The 18,267-nt window shown below is 37.4% G+C and overlaps 1 protein-coding gene across 2 annotated transcripts in view; it reads left to right on the top strand.

Annotated features, from left to right (window-relative positions):
- The window catches only part of CNTLN (centlein), a 215,096-nt gene that overhangs the window by 95,561 nt on the left and 101,268 nt on the right, over positions 1 to 18,267 (top strand). For both annotated transcript variants that reach the window (XM_076362507.1, XM_076362509.1), the window contains exons 10-11: positions 6,820 to 6,993; positions 13,278 to 13,403. In XM_076362507.1, the coding sequence (XP_076218622.1) occupies positions 6,820 to 6,993; positions 13,278 to 13,403 (300 nt within the window). The remainder of the gene's footprint in view (positions 1 to 6,819; positions 6,994 to 13,277; positions 13,404 to 18,267) is intronic.

Here is an 18,267-nt window from a genome sequence, read left to right on the forward strand (position 1 = left end):
CCCCTTGTCCTGTCGCAACAGGCCCTGCTAAAAAGGTTGCCGCCATCTTTTTTATAAGCCCCCTTTAAGTACTGACAGGCTGCAATAAGGTCTCCCTGAAGCCTTCTCTTCTCTAGGCTGAACAATCCCAACTCGCTCAGCCTTTCTTCATAGGAGAGGTGTTCCATTTTCATGGCCCTCTTCTGGAACCACTCGAACAGGTCCGTGTCTTTCTTATGCTGAGGGCTCGAGAGCTGGACACAGTACTCCAGGAGGGGTCTCACCAGAGCAGAGTAGAGGGGCAGAATCACCTCCCTCAACCTGCCAGCCACGCTTCTTTGGATGCAGCCCAGGATACGATTGGCCTTCTGGGCTGTGAGCGCACATTGCCGGCTCATGTCCAGCTTTTCATCCACCAGTACCCCCAAGTCCTTCTCGGCAGGGCTGCTCTCAATCCCTTCATCCCCGAGCCTGTATTGATACCGGGAGTTGCCCTGACCCAGGTGCAGGACCTTGCACTTGGCCTTGTTAAACCTCAGGAGGTTCACACAGGCCCACTTCTTGAGCTTGTCCAGGTCCCTCTGGATGGCATCCCATCCCTCTGGTGTGTCAACTGCACCACTCAGCTTGGTGTCATCTGCAAACTTGCTGAGGGTGCACTCGATCCCACTGTCTATGTCGTTGATGAAGATATTAAACAGTACCGGTCCCAATACGGACCCCTGCGGGACACCACTTGTCACCAGCGTCCATCTGGACATTGAGCCATTGACCACTACCCTCTCAATGCGACCATCTAATCAATTCCTCACCCACCGGACAGTCCACCCATCAAATCCATACCTCTCCAGTTTAGAGAGAAGGATGTTGTGGGGGACCATGTCAAAGGCCTTACAGGGGTCCAGATAGACGACATCTGTAGCCCTTCCCGTGTCCAGTGATGTAGTGACTCCATCATAGAAGGCCACTAGGTTGGTCAGGCAGGACTTGCCCTTGGTGAAGCCATGCTGGCTGTCTCGAATCACCTGCCTGTCCTCCATGTGCCTTAGCATAGCTTCCAGGAGGATCTGTTTCATGATCTTCCCAGGCACAGAGGTGAGACTGACTGGCCTGTAGTTCCCCGGGTCTTCCTTTTTTCCCTTTTTAAAAATGGGGGTTATGTTTCCCCTTTTCCAGTCAGTGGGAACTTCATGGGACTGCCACGACTTCTCAAATACGATGGATAGTGGCTTAGCAACTTCATCCGCCCATTCCTTCAGGACCCGTGGATGGATCTCATTGGGTCCCACGGACTTGTGCACCTTCATACCTGGTTTGGGGAATCTTTCTGATGTGGTGGCCACATGGTCTTCAGAAAGGGATTGCATCCTTTTTTCCCCTCCCTGTTCTTTTCTATTAAATGATCAGAGTGCTCTTTTTCATATGATACAAATCATGTGGATCTTGGAAGATGCCAAACATAAATGTTATGAGGGTGGATGGATGGTGGAAACCCTTTCACTGACTTTTAGCCGCTTTTGGGAACTCATGGGGACACATGAGATCAAGGTCCAGGCTGGGTAAGTTGCTCTTCAACAGTTCGTTACTGGTGCCCGTACTGGAAGTATGTGCAGTAAATAGAGATGAGGCTGTGGCAATTGGATTTCCAAGCTTTAAAAAGGAATTTGCAAAGGATGCTGAGGTGAGCATTGCCTCTGACTTAGCTGCCCAGCTAACTGACTCAGTAACAGAATAAGAGGAAACCTGGGAAGTGATTCTTATTTCTCATTTATAAACTGCTTCTGGACGTTTCCTGCATCATGGCTTTTTGTGGCATATGGCACTGTATTCATGGAGTTTGACTGAAAGAAAACTTCGGGGTATGGGTCATGGGCCAGTTGGTTGCCATAGGTCAAAAATGCTGTTTCCTAGCTCAGATGTTCTGGTAAAGGTGTGCACGCTTCCTCTAGTCTGAGCTATGTGTGTAAATTCTGTTGTGTGGCTGAGAGAAAAGATATTTTAGCTTTTACTGAGGCACTGTGTGCCTATTGGCCAGTTTGTGGTTGAAGCAGAGTAAGCTTTCATCTGCTTACAGAAAGACTCTGCAGGCTTTTTCTGTCTCCACCTAGCTGGTGGTTTTGGTCCTGTGCAGTTCGTGGTAGCACAGCTTTGTGCTGAGGAAGTTGAGGGGGAGCAGGAGTACACATAAGGCTGTGTTATTAGTTCTGAAACTCTTAGGTATCCGTTCCCTTGACACCTGCTCTCTTTTGCCGGTTCAGGAAAGTCATGCAGAATAGAAGTATGGTGGAGCATAGCTGTATTTTCTCCATGTTGTTTGGTACTGTTTGTGATCTCTGACAACAGTGGCACTGAAAAGGTGGCATTGGATTCCCTTCCCTAAGTACAGTGTGGATAGCTCCCCTAGTGGTACAGCTTTGTGGCAAAGATGGGTGCTTATGCTTCATATTGATTAATGCGTCCAGAAAACATCAGCTGTGTCTTTCTTTGAAAAGACATGTAAGCGTAAGAGGAGTGAGAGATCTGCTTGGTAGAAATAAACACTTTCTTGATTGTGTTTGTTGTTTAAAACATTAATAAGCCTGTGACATTTATTTGGAATATATGTTTTGCATGTTAAATTGAGTTTCAGTATGACAAAAATATGTATCTGTTGTGATAAAATAGCATATGCTATAAACTGATTTTGCTAAGTGAAGGAAGAAACCATGATTCTGTTAAGCTAGACTTTGTAATGCAAGTAGAATCTAATCTAAGATGCTTAAACCTGAGAGAAAGCCTTCATTTGCTGCACTCAACATGTAGATGGATAGACTGTGAAGACGGTCAACATTATGTGTACACTGAAATGATCGTCTCATGGGAATTTTTGTTTTAGATATAGGATTCAGAGTAGACTTTAGGAAGTAAACCTTCATGGAACTCTTTGTTCAGGTGAGTTACTATTTCAGTTTGTAAGATCAAAGATCTACAATGAGAATTCTGAGACAGAAGCTGTGGAAGAACCTGGTGCTGCCTCTTAGCATGTAACTTGTTTTTATTTTCCTGGATTGCAGATTTCTGATCTTTACTGTGAAACTGGACTACAATCTTCATACAGAGCTTGGATATTGAATGTTTTTTGCAGTCTTGAAACACAATATTGTGCTTTTTTTCCAATAATGTTAGGATTTTTAAATCAGAGCTCCGTTATAGTCCAAGTTATTTGCCATTTTGGTCTTACTAATTGTAATAGTTCCCTTAGTTCTTAGGTTACAAATAAGAGTTCAGATGTAAAGCTAGAAAGTGAAAAGCCAATAAAAGATCACATTTCTTTCCAAGGATCTGATGAAATTGCAGTTCTTTCTTCATGCATAAATCTTGGAACTCTGGGTTGTTCGTAGAGTCATGTTTTATACAGAATGAATTGAGGTTCTCATAATAGACAAATCTTTTCACTAAATAATTTGGTTTTGGTGATTTTTTTGCTCTTAACCAAGGATACCTGGAACATAAAAGTGTAGTAATATGAAGCTAAATAGACATGAATGTGAAACAAAAGACCAGAGAGAGAAATTTCATCCAGCTTTCTGTCTTTGGAAGATCTCTTTTCATGCCTGAAAAATTCAGGTTTAAAAATTCTCTTGATATTTGAGTAAACAAAGTCTTCTAGGCTAGGAAATGTAGAAGAATATTTATCAAATAGTGAAGGATATGTTAAATTTAAGAGAAAATGATACCCAGCTCTTCTTAAACTGGAGCCGATTGATAAGCAAAACCTCAATTTTTAAATGGATCTCTTTAGGTTACATCTGGGTTCTTAGAATTCCTGAAACTGAAGAAACTTCACATGCATACTTAAAAAATTGAGCAGGTTTTGAGGATATCGTAGACCCAAATTATATGACAAGTTCTGTATTGGTAACAGTGATCTGCTGAATATTTTAAGGGTAAAAACATAGGCATTTTGCAGGTATAAGTTAAGATCAAAGACTGGTTTTGTTTGGTTTAGTTTTCCAAGAAAAATGTGTGTGTATGCATGTGCACAGAGACTGTTGTAAGAGTTTTATTAGAAACTGTGCCTTTACAGTATTTTAATTTGAAATAAGTATCACTGCATGGTAATTTCTAGAGATCTATTTTGGGAGAAGAAAAGAGTAAGGAAAAAAACCCAAAACAAATGAAGAACACTGTTCATATATTGGTCCTATTAAAGTCAGTAGCAGAACTTCATTGACATAGAGGAGCAAGGATTTGATATATTCTGTGACTCTTAAATGGATTTACATTTCAAAACACTCTGCATTTCACTTTTGAAAGAAGAAGTTAAAAAGTAGAGATACAGTAAGAAGTTAATTGTTAGCTATATTTGTGTAATTCTCATGGTTTAAAAGTCATGAACATTTAACAATTGTAGACTTTTTAAAGTAACGGTAATATGAATTAAAGTGATTTTAACAGATTGAAGCTGTTGATTCTTCTTTTAGTTATTAATGTAATTGTACAACTTATGTTACATGTAGAAGTCTTTTACATACAGCTGAGAAATCAGTAAAATGGGACAAGTTGGTAGATGTATTTATCTTTCTTAATAAGAAAGTATAAAGTTCAAGTAAAAAAAAATTATATAACTTAAATATAACTACATTTCCCTTATGTACTGGCACTGTTTCTGACTTCTAGGTTTTGTTTGGTTTTTTTTCCTTTTTATATAGTGCTAAGGTTTTGGTCAAATGAACAAAAAGCCCAGTTTTCTTTTAAATGTTCTTTTCAATGCATGGCTTGTCTCCTCATTTTTCTATTTTCCTTTTTTTTCCTCTGTGTAGAGTTTTCTTTTAGTTATAAACTGGCCTTTTGCTCATCATAGGTAGAAATGACATCTGTTTGCAACTACATATGGCCTAAATTATGCAAAATGAGCAACAGAAATTGTTTAAGAAATAGTCAGCAAAAGCATGGGCAAGTTTTACTCTCTGACAACTTTCCTGTGCTTGTTTGCTGTATGCCGAGTTGCGCTTTTTCTGAAATAAATGCTTGGTATTTCTAATTTGGGATTTATTTGTAGAAAGTGTGAGTTTATAGTACACTTTATAAAAAGCTTCATATTATGCATAGAAATAAAGAAATAAAATGGCTATGCCCATTAATCTCTTTCTGACAAATACTAAGCTTACTAGGGTGTTTGCTTGCTTGATTTTAATCAACTTTGGACCATCCCATTTCTTGACTGGCATGAATTTGGAGATTTTTTGGTTTGCTTAACCTTTTTTACACTGCCTTTTCTGATGTCAGTATACCTGATCTGTTTTACTTGGGGCATACCACTAATTGAGATAGTAGGAACAAGTGATAATTGTACCAAATTCTTTCTTCTCTGTTGAAATGAATGTTTGTCTTAAGAATATGCTCAAACAGTTGCGAGCAAGTCAGGCTGTCAGAAATTTGCTAAATAGGGAAAGTATGTGTAAAATAAAACTTTTAGTCAGTCTTGAGAAAGTTGTCTTCTGGATCAAGCTTTGCTGATTGAAGACTTTACTGTTTCCTAGCTGCTTGTCATTGCTGTCAGAGCACACCGCTGGCAATAGGGGTTTCATGAGTTTGCTCTAATCAGTGCAATACAAGGTCAGCCGGGTCAGCCCAAGCCACTTGCATTGACTTTTTAAATTAACCTGCCCTTTATTTATGCAATCAATTAGGGAGGGGGTTTGCACCATCCCTTCTTTCAGCAATAGTGTTGGGGTGCTAACCTGCAGCTGCCTGGATGCGTTGACCATCTGGGAATTATATTATCTTTGTCTGGCACAGCTGTTGCAAGGTGAGTGTCTGTCCCCAGCCTTAAAGCACTGTGGAGGAGGTTTGAGCTAAAGCATTTCACTTTGTGATTGCCATAGACTGCCACAACAGGCGTATTGCTGTTGCTTATGTTAAGCTAACAATGTATTGCCTTGTGGTTGTAGCGCAGTGGGGTGTGATCACAGGCGGTTAATGAAAACTCCACTGACAAGGAGTAATTTATCAAGCCATGGTAACTTAACCGCTCTTGGTCATGTGTACACAAGAGTTCACTATTGGACATTGGGGATATGACTTAAAGAGAGCTGGTACCACTGAAAATGTGTTTTGGTCTGAACAGGTTTTGGAACAGGGCCAAGGTGAGCAGCGCGCAGCAGTGTTGCATTGTGCCAAGGAATTGCTGTGAATGGATTGATAGCTGGGAAGGGTCCTGGAATTCAATGGCTTCGTGAAATGACATAGCTGCCATGAGTAACACTGTGACCTAGAATTACCGTGTATTTTTTTCTGTAAGTCTTCAGCTTGACCACAACATTTGTGCTGTCTGAGTTTATGGACGTTGTGGATACATACTGTAGATTTACATTGAAGAGGTACTTTTCTGAGGCAATTTTTAACTAAGAATATCTTTATTGACAGAATATGCAGTTAAGTTTTTTTTCCCCATGTTTGATAGGCCAGTGATACTTACCAACTTGAAATTTCACTAGTCTAGGAGGTAAAATATTTTGTCAAGAAATTTTGACAGTGTGTGAGATACAAAATACCATATTCTACCATAGTAGAATAAGTTGCTGCAGAAGAAACATCTGTATAAAACAACCATTGTTAAGACTATAAATTTGGATTTGGAAAATGTGGTGGTGGTGTGAAAAAGTTTAGTTAACACTTTGGGGTCTGGTTTTGATTATGGATTCATGAGTCATTTACAAAAGCAGAATTATTTACAGCACTCACATGTTCCAGTAATATCAGTGATGTTGTGTTTCTCTGGGCAGTTTTATCTAAATGGTTTGTTATGCTTCTGATTTTCTGTTACTAATGTAATATACCTGTGCTATAATTTTCTAGGTATTTCAACAGCCGCCTTTAAGTGAGCTAGAGTGCATTATTACAATGCAAAAATCTGAAATTGAGCTTTTACAGAAAAAATTGAAAAAAGCAAGTCTTAACCTAGCAGAGCATAATTTTTACACTACAGATACTCTGGAAAGCAACAATATAAGGACTGGAAGAAAGCATGAGGTAGGATAGTTTTATTGTCTTGTGTATTTGTGTCTAAGTCAGGCTGGTAAAGACAAACATTTTTGCTCAAGGGTCCAGGTAATAATTTTAATATCTGTTGATGCTGCTTATAATTCTGGAAGCTTGTTTGAATGGTTATTGTGTTATATGCCAAAGATTTGTTAAAATAGCTGTTGGGAATAGAAGGTTTTACCTTATTAAATACTGAATAAGGGACTCTTAATTAAATGAAATATTTGAAGGATAAACTCTTTGTAAGTTTGTTAAAATGAATATTTATCAGGTATTTTGTGATGTTTATCAGAATGACCATCTTTCCCTGGAAGGAAAATGAGAGAAAAATAAATGGTTATTATTATGATTTTATAAATCAAAAAGATTGTTTTTTTCCAAATTCTTGATTTTTAAAGTATGATGTAGTATTTTTTCTACGAAGAATGACAACAATGTCCTTTTGAAGTTTATACTTATGACTTTTTTTTACTCTGTTTAATGCTGGACTGCCTCTTTCATGATGACTTGCTGTTAAATTAGGCACCAGGTAACAGTAACAGCTATAAAGTATGCTAATGAAATAGATATGTAAATAATTCTGCAGCTTAAATTGATTTATTAAATTAGCCAGTCATAATGTTTTTCAGTGTGTTCAGCCTCTTCCTCATCTAAAAAAATTTTTTTTATTGTGATTGTCTAGAATATGAGAAACTTGGAAGAGATTTCTGTAGCAAGGAAACAAATAGGAACATGCTTCTGTGTGGTATAAATAGTCTACAAGGGTGGACCATCATGTTCTGCTTTCTTAGAAATCTGGTTTTCCCACATTTGGTATCTCATAATATTTCCTTTGAAAACTGTATGACTTATTCTTTCTCAATATCCTGCACTGTATGCTATTTTTGGGAAAAGACATATTTTAGAACATTTGTTTAGGGGCATGTGGTGGCGCCTCTGTGAAAATGTGTTTAAGAAAGGACAAAATGCTGCACAGGCAGCATAGAGTGAAGAATAGAAGGTGCAAAACAGCCCTGCAAACACCAAGGTCAGAGAAGGAGGAGAGGGAGAAGGTGCTCCAGGTGCTGGAGCAGGTATTTCCCTGCAGCCCATGGAGAGGGCCACCATGGAGCAATGTCCACACTACAGCTTGTGGAGGAGCACACACCAAAGCAGATGGATATTCCCTCACAGAAACCACAGCGTGTGGAGAGGAGTCCACACTGGGAACAGGTTCTTCTGGCAGGAACTGCGGCCTATGGAGGACCCACTCTGGAGCCGGTTTACCCTGAAGGACTCCAGCCTGTGGAGAGGCCCCACGCTGGAGCAGGGGAAAAGTGTGAGGGGGAAAGAGTGGACAAGAGGAGCTGTTATGGACTGACTGTAACTCGCCTCTCATTCCCCATCCCCCCCGCACTGCTCAGCAGGAGGTAGAGGAGTCAGGAATGAAGGAGTGAAGTTGAGCCTGGGAAGCAGGGTGGGGGAGAAGGTGTTGTTTTGATATTTTCTTTATTTCTCACTACCCAAATCTATTTTAAGTGGCAAAAACTTAAATTAATTTTCCCCAAGTCGAGTCTGCCCATGACGGTGAATGGTAAGCAATCTCCATTTCTTTGTCTCAACCCACAATCTTTTCCATCCTATTTTCTCCCCCTGTCCTGGTGAGGAAGGAGAGTGAGTGAGCAGTTGGGTGGGTGTTTGACCCTTTGCCAAGGTTAACCTACCACAATGTCATTTCTTGTTTCTTCAGTATAATGTAAATGAGAGTACTGTGTTTGGTATGAAGTGATCGCTGTGTCAGGAGTAAAGCAATTACCTCCATTAAGTAAAACTAAATACAAACTTTTAAATCCTATTGTAGAGAATCTTTTCCTGTTTTGATAATGTAGATCCTAGTCATGCTCTTTCAATACTCAGGGTTGTTTGATATGTGCACTTTTTCATATCTGCACGCGGTCTCTATTAAAACTTTTGGGAACTGAATTGACAGGCTACAAATCCTTTGTATTTAGGCAAGACAGTAAGGAAAATTGTACAAACATTCTGGCTTTAGGATCACAAAATATACATATAAAGTAGAAAAGGTACTACTGCTGTCTTTACTGATTTTCCCTTGCAGTGAAATATCTTCCCATTACCTTGTTCAGTCTTCTATGACAAAAGTATTCATGACAGAAGTTATTAGCGCATGATTTGACAGGAAGAATATGTTGGATATACAGTTCTTGTTTTACAATGGTGATCCTTTTGGCTTTACAAAGACTCTGTCGCGTTAACCCTTCATCCCCCCTTATGTGCATTCTCAGGATACAAAGCACAAATAAGCATGGAATCACTTCTGATCAGAATGACACTGCTTTGATTACTTTCTGCTCTAAAAAGCCAAAGATTTTTGAAAGAAGAGATAATTGGAAAGGTGTTAAAAAGAAGGGCCTGGGACAAAACAGAAACTTGCCACTAGTGTGATAAACTGGGGTGCGTGGCCACATGACTGTATGCTTGCACCTGTGTTTGGTTCTGCAGAATGCAATGGTATATATACATCCATAGGCTAGTGTTGTTTTGTGAATTGCAGAAATTCACATCCCTTGCCTACAGCCATGCAGAGTAATAGAGACAACTTACTCTGCGAGACAGATGATGCAGTGCTTAAAACCTTTGTTAAATGTGCATGTGTGGTGTCATTTTTCTTGATACTGTTAAGTCTGTACTTAGAGGCAACTGTAACCCTTGTAGTCCTGTCTCTGTGGAAAGTGGTACAGCTGAGTGCCGTTTTGTATGACGACTTAAGAGTCAGTTGCTTGACCTTCCTAGAGCTCTTTTTGGAGCTTAAACTGTGTAACTTTGTGAGCCGTGTATGATTTCTGTTACCTAATTGAACTGCCATCTGTATGTCTGCTGGCCGATTCAGTAACACTGCCCTTGTTTTTCTTATAGCTAAGCTTTCCCATTGTATGATGCATGGGAGTTATAATTGCCTTTTATTGATACACATTCTATAGCATTCTTCTAAGTCTATAATGTCAAGATATTAAAAGGCATGAGTTAACTTGCAGAACTGATAAAGTTCCCGCTGAAACATAGTGAATCAAGAATTTGCCATTTCTCCTCTCCAAAAAAACCCACCTGTATCTTGTCAGCCTCTGGTTCAGCTTCAACAATGTTTCTGTTTCTTCAACTGATAAAAAACATTAAGATTTCTGCTCACTGTCTGCAGTGCTGTATGCTGGCAGACATTGATCTGTGTGTGCAGAACAGTTCTCTAAGACATTTCAGTAAGAGTTCCAGCTTCCCTTGGTTGTTTTTTTGTTTTTGTTTTTTTTTTTTACTTGTTTTGGGACTTCATCCAACACAAAACCTGTTGAATTCAAGAATGTGACTATTTCCAGTTTCATCCCATGGTGTCTTTCATGGTGCAGACCGGTAACAGAAGGTTGTTTAGAAGGAGGCATCTTTTCTTTTTCTGCTTCCTGTACCTCCGTTAACAGTTAATGGGTGTCACATCCACTTACCAACTTTTTCTTTACATTAAATTTTCTGTCACAAAGTTTTATACCTATTAATATTACAAAACCTGTTTATTTCTGGTTTTCTGCTATTTGGCTTAGTCTTTTGTAAACATGCTTTAGGATCATTTGATGAAAAATCTTCTGTTGTTACCCTTTACTGACTTGGATTAACATTCTTTGCTTATAAAACTGGACTTTTTCTTACTCCTAAACATTTAGGAAATGTTTAAAACATTACAGTTTGTGTATATATTTAATACAGGTATGTTTAAATTTACTGTAGAATTTGAGGACTGAATTAAAAATTAAATGCTTAAACCTGGAAGCAGCAGCAGCAGCAAAGTTTGCAGTTATGAGAAGGGTATTACAGATGCCATCTTCCAAATTGAGTTTTGCAGCTGCCCCAGGCAATCAAATTACAGTGTATTTTACTACACAGTCTCTTCTGTCTTGGTAGGAAAATTAAACTGTTTGCCTTCTTAGCAAAGATTGCCTTCGAACTACCTATGTGCAGCTGTAAAGCCCAGACCCAGCTCCTCTCCACAGACCTCTAGTCTGATCACTAAACAGGTAAAAACATATTAAAACAATATACTGTTTCTTAATGCACATCACCAATCCCACCTGTTCTCACAGGGAATTATTTTTGTGTCCATGAGTAGTTAGAATTTTTCTCTATTTTTTTCCATACCTTGGCCCTGTGAAAAAGATTCACAGTGCAATCCCAGGTAGCTATATGTAAAGTTTGTGTGTGTGTGTGTGTGTGTATATATATATATATAAAAAGAAAAACTGTTGTCTGCTTGTATCTGATCACCTTTGATTAAAGGAGCAAGACTATGAATTTTACATTTTTCTGTATTTTTTTCTCTTTTCTCCATTCCTTCTTAGAGTCTTTCTACCTAGTTATTCTTAGCAGTCTGGTGGTGGTTGGTCCACTTGTTTTCCTTTGTTGTCGTTCTCTTTGGCAACAAATGGAGCGCTTTGACCTTTTCAGAGAAATCATGTATTTTCCAAATCTTCTGTGTAGAAACATAAAGTTTAACTAGGAAACGTTTCTTGAAAAATAATGCATTCTGGATTTTTAGGAAAAATTAGTATGGGTATGCAATAATTAGGAAATGTGGAAGATAGGAGTTTTATTTAAGATCTTGGTTTTATTCAAGAAATCTGGGACTTTGAAGATGAGTAGTTTTTTTGATATGTTGGTCTTGGGATGTTCTGCTTCAGACACCTGAAAGGGATCAATTTCGTTTTGTGCAATGTTAAAATCTTTACTGATTAATATCAGCATCTACTAACTGAAGTAAACTTTTGGATATCTCTACCAGAATTATTGGGAAAAAAAGTTAATCAGTAATCTTACTATTTCAAAGAGATCTACTCTTAGTCAGTACAATGCTATACTGACAATATAAAACCATAAATTTGGAAATAGTGTTTTAAATGTTCATTAAAACTTTCTTCTAGTTTCTTCTCTTATATAAAGGAACTGACAGGATTCAACTTCAGCATATACAAAATATGTCCATTTACCATTCAGATTTTAAATGTACTAAAATTCTTTTCAGATGTTAGTTTTGGTTTGGGTGGTTTGGTTTTTTTCCCCCCATCTCATTCAGGCACATTTCAGAAGCAGAAGAAACCCAAAACCAAATGACAAAAACACCTTGGCAATATTTAAATTCTTAAATATGTGATATTTTATTTTCTGATATTTCATGATATGTTTTTTCTCCTTTTTGGAAATCCATATGATTTAAAGTGAAAGTGTGGTATACAGTGTCTTGTAAATATGTAATACTGGAAGGTAATGGTCAAAGGAAAAAAAGCCAGTTGCTCATGAAGATTCTCTTTAATATTAAATTAATTTAATGGAATGGTAAAAGTGTTGAATTATATAGTATTCAAGAAGACTTTATCCTGAATTCCTTTTGTTGTAAATCAGTAATTTTAGAGTGAAAATGGCATCATGCAACAACTATAATCACAATTCATTTTAAGTTTTTGTTTGACTTTATGTATTTACATAATAGCATTTTACCTTATCGGTATTGTGTGTGTGTGTGTTAGTATTTCTCTGTCCTTAACCAAAGTTATTCAGAAAATCAGAAAGTCTAATTTGATGAGGTCTTTCTTTCTTTGCCATAAGGACATATGACATAGAATGAACAAGAAAGCTGCCCAGTTTAAGTGTTACTTTCTCATATTCTTTCTCCAGATTGCTATATGAAGCTGTACATAATATAAACACATATTCTTGTCTCTAGTTAGTCACATTATAGTTAATGACCATATGGTCATTATGGTATAAGATCTACTGTCTGTTGTATTTATATTCCTCAAGCATATTGTTCCTTCAACTTCACAGTGTGTTAAACTATTTCAAAGGGAAAAAAATCCTTTCCCTCTTGTTTCTGGTTGTCCTATCAAGTGTAACCTTGGACCCTTATAGAGCAATTAGACCAGCCTCTATCCCCTCCTTTGTAATGAGGTTTCTTGCATTTCTGAGTCTATAACCCTTTAGTCTTCCCTAATGGGACATCATTATTCTGAAAGAAACAATGTAAATGTAAATGAATATTCTCATTAACGAGTCACAGAGAAACCTTTAGTGGTAGCGCTGTGGTAATTCTGCTTGTTATTTCTCTGGTATTCCATGCAGATTTTTTTTTTTTTTATAATTCATTATTAGTATTCAAAATTACTTCTTCTTTAATTCTGCATGTCTTTCATAATCTGGTGTTCCAACTAGTTCAACCATGTCCTTGTTTTATTCTCCAGGAACCACCTGTGAAACGTTCAAGGTCTCTGTCCCCAAAGAGCTCTTTTAGAGAGTCAGAGGAGCTAAGGAAGCTTAAAATAGCTGAAAGGAAGATTGAAAACTTAGAGAAGACACTACAGCTAAAGGTGAACATTAAAAAAATAAAAATAAAAAACCCTCTAGCTATAAGCTTGCATAGATAAAGATATACCAAAATAAACAGACATTTTAAAAATGCGAAATGCACATATCGTTATGGACTGTAAGTATGTTAGCATAAGAGAGCACTCTCCATTAGTTTGCCTTTTTTCTTTACTGCTAGGAATCTTGTGTTGGTACTCCTGCAGTCCTATGGAAGCCTAATTCGAGCTGTCATCAATAATACGTGCTTGTTAAATACATTTTCAAAATCTGCGTCTGAGAATATATAGTCTGAGAAATTCATGTACTCATATAGAAATAAAACAAAGCAGAAAGTACAAAGTTGGTTGGGTTTTTTTTTTGTACAGTGTAGCCAGTGTTTTAAAACGCTGAAGCAATTACTTGAAACAGATTTACCCCTTGTACTCTTAGAAGTCATGACTCAGAACTTGTTCTAACAAATGCTGTAAAAAATCCCCAACAAACACCCCCTCCCCACCTGCTCCCAACCCTTGGTAGAAAAGCTTAATTGAGCATGTATTACAATTTTCCATTTTGTCCCCATTTTATAGATTTTTGTTGGTTTGGTTTTTTACTTCAAAAATAGTATCTTTTGAATGACCTATTGGTTTCAAATTGCACCTCAGAATGCAAAACCCAAAACCTGACTCATATTTTCTTAAACATTTACAATTCGTACTCTCTTCCTTTTCCCCTCCCTCCTTTTCCCCTCCCTCCTTTTCCCCTCCCTCCTTTTCCCCTCCCTCCTTTTCCCCTCCCTCCTTTTCCCCTCCCTCCTTTTCCCCTCCCTCCTTTTCCCCTCCCTTTTTTCTCCTTTTTTTCTCCTTTTCTCATTCCTTCTCTTCTCCTTTTCTCCTTCCTTCTTTTCTCCTTTTTTTTTTGTTGCTTATGTTTGTTCAGAGTTATGGAATTTGAAGGGTATTTTCCATATATGTAGCCTAAGACAGACCTGGTTATATTGAACATGCTGTGATAAATGTCAGGTAAGTGAAAAAATTTGGGGAGCCCTACAAACCATAGTCCTGAGCTTCTGCCTCATGCAAAAAGATACTCTTATGTGATAAGTCAATTTTAGAAAAAATGTGAGTGGGAATTATTTTAGCACAAATGCAAAAGTTCATCACCTTGTATACTTGAGAGAGTTTAATGTAGTGTCTTAACACACGTAGAGTATATGAACAGGAAGGATGATTTAGACTTAAAATTCAGTCTTCCAGGCCATCTTGCTCCTTGTTCCTGGGAGTCAGAAGATTAATTTTGTTCTGTTTTTTCTCTCTGTTGAGAAATCTAAGGCATGTCCTACCAGCTCTACCTGACAACTGGCCTTGGCAGGCCTCCTGTTTGTTACTCTTAGTTGGCCTGCCAGACTGATGCTACAGATTATCCTGGCACTGTGGACTACAGCTGCTCTGCCCTTGGCAGCAAAGCTCACACATCAGTGTGTATGGTTGTTGTCTTAAATGATAGAAAGTTCCACATTTCTTTGTGTTTTCTTCTGGAAAGAGGAGTGAAGAGAAGCACTCTGATTTTTCTAAGCAGATGCAGAAGAGAAAGGATTGTTATTCTCTCTGCATGACCTCATAACATAGTTTTTACCTTTCGCCATACTGCCTTTGTCATTTCTTCCATTTCATCTTAAAAGCATAATTTAGGAATCTGTGCAGCTTTATTATGTTGCAGGTGCGGGATCTCTATTCATCACAGCTGTTAATCCATGAGGTCTTTAAGGGCTAAGTCTTATAACTCCCCTTGAAACTGAATATATGAACTCCTTGCACTTTCTCTACGAAACCTACTTGGCTTCTTTTGCAGAATGCTTTAACTGATTGAAAAGAAGCTGTAGAGGCCCAGGTCAACATATTAAACACTGTTGTGGTACTACATTCAGAATTCAATGAGGCTATTGCCAGCATAACAGTGAACTCAGCTGTCATAACATTAATATCAGAATAATTCTATTGGTATTGTATGATTTCTTGATATTAGCCTCCTCTCAGGCATTGCTGCCAATAAAGAATATTGCATGTGATCAACATTTTTGAAAATGGCACTTGCATTATTGCCTCCTGAAGCAAAGTGTTGACTATATGATTACTTGAAATATACTTGCTCAAATGCTTTCTCTATCAGTAAACATACTGATGATGCATATCCTGAAGACGAAATTGTGACTTTATCCATCAGTCCTTCTGCAAAGTTGGTAACAATTAAAAAAAAGATGAACAGCTTTATTTGGGGGGGTTTCAGGAACAGGAATAGTTGGTATTACAAAGGAACAGAATAGGGTAAGGTCTCATTCACAGGATTTTCCAGTTCTCCTCAGCTGACTCATTTCTGGCCAAGGAAAGTTGGCTCTTACTGTTTTTATCGTTAATATAACTAGGGTAATCATGTAAATTTACAGAGTCCATAGTTTTGGTACAGAGTCTGCTTAATTTCTGCACTCCAGGACATACTAAAAAGTAACAGAGCATGCCTGATTGCACCCTTGTGTAGGGAAGAGAATGTCAAAATAAATAAGAGTATTTCATGGATTTTGAATAACAAATTATCAAGCTGGTACTTCGAATGGTCCAAAGCATAAGTACATCAATCTACTGTTGGTCTTTAAGAAGTAGGTAGGAGTTTGGTTGCCGAGAGTTAGATATTTGATACGAACTAAGAATATGTTCTCTTCTCCCATATTATGTTTCTAGAACTGTCATCGCTGGTGTAGCCTAGAGGAGATCTTCCTGGCTTTAATTGGAAAGTTTTCAAAAGCAGTAGGAGATCTTCGCTTTGAGTTTTCTCATCCTTTTTGTTTAAAGTTCTAAAATTTTGGAGAGAATTAGAACTAGAATATGTAGATTAGTCTTTAGAGCCACCTTAATACTTGTTCATGTGAGTGAGGGCACACATATTTAGTTTAGCTTTCATATATAGTCCTTTTCTATGTATGGTGTTCAGATGTCGAAAATACATTAATATTGTGGCTTTTTCACATAACTACTTGTGGAAAAAACTATTTTTGTAATGGTCAGGTTCCTCACTTCCTGTCAGCCTAAGAAGAGTAGTCAAAGAATTGAATCAGAATATTTTTTAAATTCCATTTTAGTTCTATTTTTACTGCAACAGAAATTGTTACAGGTCAATTTCAACAAAATTTTGAAGTAGTGATTAGAATCTTTTGGCTTGTCTGGGCTGCCTGCAAATAGCAAAATGACATTTTTTTCACAGGCAGTTGGGTTCTTCCTCCTGCAGATTGGACTTTGCCTTTTTGTCTTTAATTATGTCATGGGAAGTACTATAAAATGACAGTAGAGAGGTGAAGAATAACCTGGAGATCTGGCCCTGCTAGAGATGGTTGTTCTGTTCCATTTCTGTCAATATATAAAAAACTGTATACAAGACAGTTTAATTATTAAAAAATATAATGTAATTCAATCAGAGAGAGATGGAACTAACTGAGATTATGGAAATTACAGTGTAAATTTCAAGTTCTGAAATGCTTAATAATTCAATAAAAGAGAGTGATTCCGGACAGTTAATTGTCTAATTTCTATTTCTGTGAGAGCAGAGCAACTGCTAAGGGAAGGGAATAACTAACAGTATGGATAATTGAACAGGTAAGCAATAATGAAAAATGTAGATTCATAAATAGGAAAGGCCAAATTCTGCACTTCGTTGCATCTCTGAAAGGGCATTGACACTAATAAACTTCTGAGGATTTATGCTGAAGACATCATTTTCCAGTACCTTGCCAGACTTGATCAGTTTTCTCTAGCAGTATCAAACAATCACAGAATAATGATCTCATGAACTTCTTTTGAAAACATAGCATCTATAATTGGATTCTTATAAAAATTTCCTGTCGTAGTGTCAAGCAAAGCTTGGTAATAGTCTCTATGTCCTTTGTCATAAATTCATCTTGCTATTTGTGTGATTGTTTTTAATATAATTGTAGTGTTTAGATGAGCTACTTAAAACCAGTCAAAAGTACTTTTTAAGCAATTCTAAATTTATAAATGTATCTGGTTTAGAGGTTGTTTCAGAAAAAAAACCCACCACTTTGGAAAAGTGTTTTATGGTAAGGTCACTTTGGTATCTGCTTGTATTTCTAAATCTGCTTTGTGTGTTGCCTGAGTCACTTCCAGAAAACTTCTGGAATTTTATATATAGTAGCATCTGAAATTTTAGCTCGTATCTTTCAGCTTTGCTTATGCATCGTGAAAGCTGGGCTACATCTTAGAAGCCAAGCTTAGTCTAGTTACTTTGTAGTTAGCACTACTGTAGACATCCTTGCCATGTTTTTATAGTGGGATTTCATTTTTATTGCTTACAGCTCTGACTATTGGTGTATCTTATTTATTGACTAATGCTGAAAAGCTCTCCTTGCATATAAGCAGTAAATGCATGCAAATGAAGTATTGTTATTTACTTAGAGATTAAGGAACATGTTCTGTAGTTGCTCTACAAGCAGAGCTCCCATTGAACTGGAAATGAAGCACTGAGGGCAAATTTTACTACAGGACAATGTCTAGTGAATTCTTTACAGCTGTATGCCAGAATTTGACTTGCTTTATACTGTGGAATGTCCTCTTCTTAATGTTCATTTTTTTCAAAGCACAGTATTTTCACTTCAGAAAATCTCTTTTTAAACTTGTATGACATTATCCTATAATATAAATCAAGGTATATCTTACTTTTCATTCTGTAAAAAGACAGTACATTTTTTCATATGGTTTTGATTATATAAAAGCTATTGCAAAGTTTGTTTTTATTTCTTGTTTGTTACATAACTAGAGGACAAAGTTTGAGTGTTGCATGTTTATATATATTTACAGAAATAAATTAATATATGAGGAAATC

This window comes from Aptenodytes patagonicus, chromosome Z (assembly GCF_965638725.1).
Source record: "Aptenodytes patagonicus chromosome Z, bAptPat1.pri.cur, whole genome shotgun sequence".
Taxonomy (NCBI): Eukaryota; Metazoa; Chordata; class Aves; order Sphenisciformes; family Spheniscidae; genus Aptenodytes; species Aptenodytes patagonicus.